Source organism: Nuphar pumila, chromosome 4 (genome assembly GCF_984573655.1).
Source record: "Nuphar pumila chromosome 4, dmNupPumi1.hap1.1, whole genome shotgun sequence".
NCBI classification, from domain to species: Eukaryota; Viridiplantae; Streptophyta; class Magnoliopsida; order Nymphaeales; family Nymphaeaceae; genus Nuphar; species Nuphar pumila.
In genome coordinates this window covers 108989014-108997140 of record NC_143252.1, presented here as the reverse complement: position 1 = coordinate 108997140, position 8127 = coordinate 108989014, and the positions used below count along the sequence as shown (strand labels likewise).

The window sequence follows — 8127 nt, the reverse complement described above, 5'->3', positions numbered from 1 at the left end:
TCTTAGCTTGAATACGAAACCCAACAAAGGTCACACTTACACAAATTCGAAAATTCGGTGGAAGAGGAGAGGAGAGAAAGAGAGAGAGGGAGAGCTCAAGAAAAAAATGTCACTTTTTTTTGGGCTCTCTCTCTCTCTCTTTCTAAAAAGGTTTTATACTTTGCATGTCTAGATGGATGGCTAGGATTGCCTTAGAGGATCCGACAGTCATGGTGTGTTTCACACCCATCAAGGCAATGGCAAGAGTGAAAGACTCTTGCATGGTCGCCCAAGAGCTCCATTAGCCTTCTTCTTTTCAAGTCAACTTTTAAAACTTTCAAAAGTGCCATGGGGTTGCCGCCCCATGCACCCAATAAGAGCACACCTCCTTAATCATTACTCTCCTTATTACAAGGATGCCATGGGGCTGCCGCCCACATGGCCAATCGGATGACTTTCTTATTAAAAGCCTACCTTTACTTACCACCATGCCACAGCCCAGCTTGGTCAAACGTGACCAGCTAGGCACCCTCACATGGGTGACGCCCAGTGAGGTCGAGCCCAAGCCCGCCTTCGAAGATAATAAAATAAATTTTCTATATATATATATATATATATATATATATATATATATATATATATATATATTTTAATTGCTCATTTTTCATTTCGGTAAAACCTATAATTCTCTTAGAAATACATTCATTGCCAAATTACGTACAATGAAAGGGTTTTAAATTATTTAAACTTTTTATTTGTCATTCGATTAATTTTATGAGATTTGAATAAATTTTAGGGTTTTGATAAAAAAAATGCATCACGATATGAATATATATACATATTCATATCAATAGGTATATATATATTTATTTATTTATATTTATATATACATATATATTAGGGTTTTGCATCTACGTACATATATATATATATATATATATATATATATATATATATATATATATATGTATATTTATATATATACATGTGTGTGCCAAGATTCACGTAGGTTTACAAAGATATTTCTGAAAATTCTCATCATGTATTGAATTTTCTCAGAAAATTCGTGGGCCTTACGATAGTTTGCTCTGCATTAGTTGCATGCATCGACATTAAGTTTTAGGTTATATCTGTAACACCCAAACTTTTACAACAATACTTTATCCAAATTTCATGGATTTCTTTTTTTTTCTTTGCAGTAGAATTTAGAAAAGGCTTTAGCAGCAAAAATAGACAATAATTAGTCATCAATTTTAGAAGATACCGAGAAAATCACAGGTATGTGGTATATCACTGATTGTCCACCAAAATATTTTATTTAAGCAAACCAAAACAAGTTATTTATTAGAAACAGTATTGCTTAGTAAAGCAACTCTAGATAAAATGGGTTTGTAAATAAAATATCTAACAAAGTCTGGAGAAACCCTGGATCTTGATGTCGCCTTGCTCCGCATATGACATTGCACGTTCAGTACCTATATCTCCCATAAAACGGGGTCAGAACTATTCCTGACATGGTAGAAAATTATTTCAATTCTAGAAAGTATATTATATTGAAGTAAAAAAACACACTCTTGGGTCGTAGTTGAAAACATCGTAGCTCAAGTCTGAACGACTTAGCGTATAGGTATCCCATGGAACGAAGTAAGAGCTCCTCGAGCCTAACTTAGCCATGCAGATACAATTTGGGTCCTTCGCTTGATGAATTCAATAGTGTACCGAGATCAGTACCTTATAAAAGGTGATGCATGAGTAGCACTTACGTACATTTATTCATTCATCAATGTACCTATAGCTAATGCATTGTTTCGATAATTATGACTTCACCCCCTGATACGCAAGAAAACTTAACTTTGGCATCAAAGGGTATATGCGTGGACAACATACGCATACGATATATGTGTGCAATCGCCCTCATGAGTTCTGATTGTTGGTGGTGGTGCCCTCCATAGTCATTGTGTTGGCCTTTTCGTCATCACCTCCGGCAGGCTAGATTCAATCAGCGGTCAAATGCCAACCAGGATCTTCTGAACGGCAATAGTTCACATGCTGGACGATGACTGCAACTCGACAGTGGAGGAAGCAACCTCTACTGCCACCACCCTCGTCACTTCCGTTAGGCATGGGGTATGCCGGCCAATGGGGTCTGATTGTCAAATACACGTCGACCTAAACCCTACCGATTGCGAGTTCACTGCCAAGAAGGAACTCCATGAGGGAGTTGGGGGTTTGGCGTCTCCCACTCGGTTGGTGTGATGCCCCAAAATGGAGAGACTTAAAATTTCACCATTTTTTTGGGAAGTCGTCTTTTTTAAAACCGAAAGTGTTTTGATCTTTGGGACCGTCACAGGGGTTGAAAAATAAAAACCAAACCACAACAATTACTTCAAAAATATTTTACTCGATTGAATGAATATCAAAGTTTATATAAATAAAAAACACAAAGACTTAGAGACAATTGAAATTATCTTAAACTAAACAAAAATAGAGTCCTCGTGTACTACAAATTTTCTAAGAAAACAAGTGAGACAACTCAATGTCTCAGTAAGTACTGGTAGACTTTTATTTGGTCTTTACTATGTACGAAATTATGTTCACAAAAATATGTCAACATTGCAAAATACATATCAATCAGACATATCTCAATTATATATCTTTCCACAACCACAAACTAACTATGCATTCATTAATGCATATTTTTATTTTATTTCTCATAGTCATATCTTGAAATTTAACGAGTTTAATTAATTCTAAATATTTTAACAAACATAAGGAATTGCTTGCATCTCACAATCCTTTATGTTCTAATATAAATAACTTAAACAATTAAATCTAAATGATAATAAAAAATTGATTGCATCTCACACTTCTTTATGATCATATCATCGAATCAAACAAATTATTAAATAAGTAATGCATATACATTCTTATCCTATATGCATGAACTATATTAACATCTTTCAATTTAAATTGCTTTTGCATTAAATGTCATGCTAGCAATCAATTCACAAAATTAAGTGACAATCCTGATTCAACACCTGAGGCACCACTATCTCGATCTACTTTAAGCATTCATACCTCCAGGGGGGTCATTAATACTTTTCATTATACATTTTTACCCTGACTAGTAGACACGCCAACATGAGAATCAAGGAACCTTTATCAAGGCTTCTTGCGGCTGGCAAATTATAGGGCAACTGCTAAACACACATACGTGGGCAAATTATCAACTCTTTCAATCAAGCCCAAAATCCCCCTAATCCATTGTGGTTGAGGGAAATGATCTAAGGTCCTTTAGACTGTCTGTTCATACATTTTCATTCTCACAGAGATCTTGGTATTGGATTTTCATTCTCACGGGCAAAACAAAATCCACTGAATTGGTGTTGATGTCGAATCACATTTGACGAACTCAATTGTCCTAAATTGATAAACTTAAAATTATTAGTGCAACTTTTCTTATATTTTATAAAAACATTTTCTCAATGCATGTCATTTTCATAATAAATGCAACATGCTCAATTTTCAAAATAAGTTGCACTTTTGAGTCAATACCCATTACATTTTCATGTATCAATATGCATTTTCAAAATCAACATGCTTATAATATAAAATAATATGGATTCACATTTGAAGCATAATTTTGCTTCCGCAAACATTTATGTATTGCATTATGTAGTTCAAATCACTTAAACAAAAATGATTATCATAAAAGATGCAATATTTGCATTAACATAAATTATCGCATCATTATGCATTTTCAATCATTCGACCATGAATGAATATTTGGATAATCCCAAAGTCCTAGGTTAGCACTCATGACTCAACCAAATCATGCAACACATAATTAAATTTAAAAGGTAGAATTAATTCATTTAAATACAATTTGAGTTCTTTAAACTCAAACCAGAAAGAATCACTTATTTTGTCTTGCAGTTTAGATATTTTAGAATTCTAAAATTCTAAAATAAATAAATTTATAAAAATCTTTCTGAGAATCCTTTTCCATATTTTGAGATTTTCTGAAATGATAGGCAGCATCTACCTTATTTTTGGATGCCATAATTACGAGATTTTCTAAAAATTTGGGCAGAACCTGCCCTAGTTCATATTAAAATTTTCAAAAATTTATTTGAAATTTTCAAAAATTTATTTAAAATTTTGGACAACACCAACTCTATTTTAGAATACTAGTGCCTATGAATTTATAAAAATATGGAGAATACTTGCCCTATATTAGTACAAAAAACCAAAGATCATTATAAATTTTTTGACAAAACCTCTCCTATACGTGAGCGTAAATGGACTGAAATTGTAACATAATTGCCACAATTCAATCCGTAAAAGAGATCCTAAGGGTTCAGGAGAGAGTTAAGGAATCCTATAAGCACATACAAAAGTTCAAATGAAGGCTACGGGTACATATCTGATTCTACTAAAATTTCAGCAGCTCTTGCGCGGTGCTACCTCAAAACTATCATCGAATTTTGCAGAACCTCTGTTGGCCAAGCTCCAAACGGCAAATTTGTTTGTGCATGACTCATCCAAACAAACAAAAATCGCCAATAGGTAGAGGTAAGGTTCGCAAGGGTTTCTAATAATAGGAACTGAGATAAAAAATCTAGAGAGAGAAGTTTGGTTTTAGAGAGAAAAAACGAAAAGAGGAAAGAGTAGAGAGAGAGGAAGTTAGAGAGAGATAGAGAGAGAAAATGGGGGGGGGGGGGTCAAGTTTTAGAGAGAGCCCCTTAGGGGGTATTTATAGCTAAAGAGGGGGGGGGGACTCACTATTTTCTTGTCAAGTGCTACCTTTTTAAGTGCCCTTCTTAAAAACTAAGTCTCATACTCCCCTTTTTTGAAATTTAGTTTTGTAAAATAATCAACAAAAATCATTAAATTTTAGTTGTTTTATAAAAAAAGGTGAGTAGTTTTTAAATTATTATTATTTTTTTAATTTTTAATTTTATTAATTTTGTAAATCCTTTTAATTTTTACCAAAATACCCTGAGTTTTATTATTTGAACCTTGGTCTAATTTTAAATAACCAAGTTGCTACTTGGGTATGAAATTAGCTTTTTATCCTTCAATATTTTAAATATTTACCAAAATATATCCTTGAGGTAGTAAATTACCATTTTGTCCTTATATATTTTAGATATTTACAAGTGTACCTCTGAAATATGAATCAAAATAAATATCCAGATTCGTTAAAATATTTGGATCCGTTAACGATATCCATTTGAATAATATTCAGATTTGTTTAAAATGTCAAATCCGCTATTTGGATATGAAACTAAATTTGATAAAAGATACAAATCTGACAAAAGATCCAGATCTGAATTTTATTTGGATCGAGCTTCTAAACTTTGGATCATATCCAGATCTAGCTCGAGATCAATAAAGTTCAAACTCACTTAATGATAAATTTATTTAATCTTTTAAAATTTACAGATATTATAGTTGGGGGCCCAACGGGCCATCTTCCGGTGGTGCGGGATTCAGCTGACCCATTTTTGGTCGACAGAATGTCATCTATCGTATCTTGGCCGGTGCTGGGGCACCACCTAGCTAGTTGTTCTTTCCAAGAAGAGAACAAACCAGCGTGACCTTGAGAAGTTTCATCGATCGTTGGGAGCCACTTTACGAAGTTCAGCTAGGGGTGGCAAAATCCGGGTTCGGGTTTGGCTTAAACGGGTTCGTGTCGTAGACGGGTCGACACGCCTAACCCGTTTATTAAACGGGTCGGGTTCGTGTTAGGGGTATGCCAACCTGCCAACCCGTCTGACCCGTTTAATAAACAGGTTAGGCGGGTGGGTCAACCCGTTCACCCGAACCCGAACCCAAACCCCACCCGCCAACCCGCCGGCCAACCCGTTTATCTGACCCGACCCGCCTGCCAACCCTTTTACCCGAACCCGAACAATTATTCCAAAACCGAACAATTATCTCATTCCCCCAAAAAAAGGTTGCCACAGAACCATATTTTGGAATGTATATCAGAATTTACAGATAAAAGCATACAGATTAACTTATAAACAAACACCCATCATTCCTCGTCATCATTTCTTTTCAGAACACCCAAATAGAAATGCACCAACAAGAAGAAGAAACACAAACGGGAATCTGAAAACACCCATTCCCCTTACATAAAAGAAAGCCACAAGATGAGATCGAGAGAAGCGAAATGAGTAAAAAGCAAGAAACTTACGACCCAAGAACCTGAGCGAGCGTCTTAATATAGCTATTGATGATCTCGTCCCTGGTGGGGTTTCCCTCAGGAGGCTCCACGACGACGAGCCAGTGCTCGAAATCGCATCCATCCAACAAAATCGTCTCCTTGGGCGGCCGATTGCTCCAGTTGGGCGAAGAATCGTTGAGGGACGAAGTGGTGGGCCTGGACGAGAAGCACCGCACGCCCATCACCAGATTTCTGACAGCGCCACAAGGGAACGAAGGGGGGAATCTGAAGGGCCGCGAATGAGCGACGGTCGAGAAGGAGGATGAGGACCTCCAAGACTTGGTTTCCACGCCGTGACAGGAAGACATAGGGGAAGCAAGCGCCCTCCTGAGAAGATGGGATTTCCCTAAGATTGTCGACGCCATCGCAGATGGGGGATGAGAGAGGGAAGAGGAGGAAATGGGTTTGGAGAGGATACCCTAAAACTCTCTTAAACGCGCCAACCCGTTTACCCGACCCGACCCGACCCGTTTATTAAACGAGTTAACTGTGCTGTGTCAGGTTACCCGTTTATTAAACGAGTTATGATGAAAGTTTTTTGGGCTTCTGTTAAGTTACCTTGCATATTTGTCTGCATTGTGATCGGAGTCTTGTACGAATTGATGTAAACTAAGAGAGCTCGATTTACGAAAAAATCTACCAACCTCTGTCCTATATCTAGGAAAATAACTGAGAACTTAACAAAGAAGTAACTAAGATTCTCATATCAACTCTGCTCTGTCATATGACTCTAATTGTTTTATAGTTGAGCTTTCCCAAATCCTAATATAAGTAAATTACCTATTCTAATAAACTCATAAAAAAAATAAAACTCTTCTTAATTATCTTATTATAGATTCAAGATCTATTACAAAATTGTTCAAATACTAAAAATGATCTCAATGATAAAAGAATCCAAAAATAGCAAAGCTGATCAAAACGAATCCTTATGAGCCCCGAGTCATCGACTCCGCTCATTCATCAAGGACCGCACATTGGCCGACCTTCGGTTGGTAAAAACAGATAGTACACCCATCTTCTACCTTGTGGCAAGGGATGCTGCCACCTGTGGGGATTGTGCATATTTTTAAAAAATAGTACTTCTTAAGAAGTACCGATTTTATTGTCTCTTACTCTCTCACGCTCTCACTCATTAGAAAGCAAAGAAATATTCTAATATTAGGAGTTTTAGTCCAATGAGAAGATAGTCATTAAAGAAAGAAATTCATGTTCAATAGGAAACCCACAACGCTACAAATCAAAGAAAGTTCATATCAGGGAGGACTCTCTGCTCAAACTTTTCTTCAAATTAGCACCTTAATCCATATTTAAAAAGTAGCAAGATTAGAGTATCCAATAACAGAAAACTTAAAAAAGCTTTTTAGATGGAAACAAAGAAAACTTATCAAATTTGATTTGAATCCAAACATGGATCCGATATAAAATATTTATCCAATCGAAAACTAGGTAAAATGTCAGTGAGGGAGAGAGAGATTTTTGGTAAGCTGCTAAAACAATTCATATGTCAAAAGGAGGAGGAGAGAGAGAAAGAGAGAACATTTATCATTCAACATTACCAAAATACATCCAACCTAATATTGGATGAGAGAGGAACATAAGAGTAAGACAGCCACGTGACTGTGCACAGTTCAGAGTAGAGAGAGAGATTTATGCTTAGTTTTCTATCACAGTTCCTACTCTTTCCCAATGTCAAAAGGAAGAGAGAGATTTTTGGTAAGTTGCTAAAAAAAGTTGTATGTACTTTACTAAAATAAAAAAGCAAGAGAGAGAAAGAGAGTTTTTTGGTAAGTTGCTATAAAACAGTTGATAAGTTAAAAGACAGAGAAAGAACAAAAAGCCCCACACCCCACTATGACAGCTGTATACTGACAGAATATGAAGGAGCGATGAGGTGCAGCTGTTGCATTTGTGTA

General features: G+C 36.0%; 1 protein-coding gene across 1 annotated transcript; it reads right to left on the bottom strand.

Annotated features, from left to right (window-relative positions):
* Positions 1–6180: 6180 nt before the first annotated feature.
* Positions 6181–6579, bottom strand: LOC149840501 (multiple organellar RNA editing factor 8, chloroplastic/mitochondrial-like). The gene has a single exon (XM_090005085.1). It carries the CDS (start codon positions 6577–6579, stop codon positions 6181–6183), a length of 399 nt encoding a protein of 132 aa, XP_089861211.1.
* Positions 6580–8127: the final 1548 nt, after the last annotated feature.

What these genes read in the sequence shown, in the direction of transcription:
- LOC149840501 (XM_090005085.1), bottom strand. Translation starts at nt 6,579, where the DNA reads ATGGCGTCGACAATCTTAGGGAAATCCCATCTTCTCAGGAGGGCGCTT.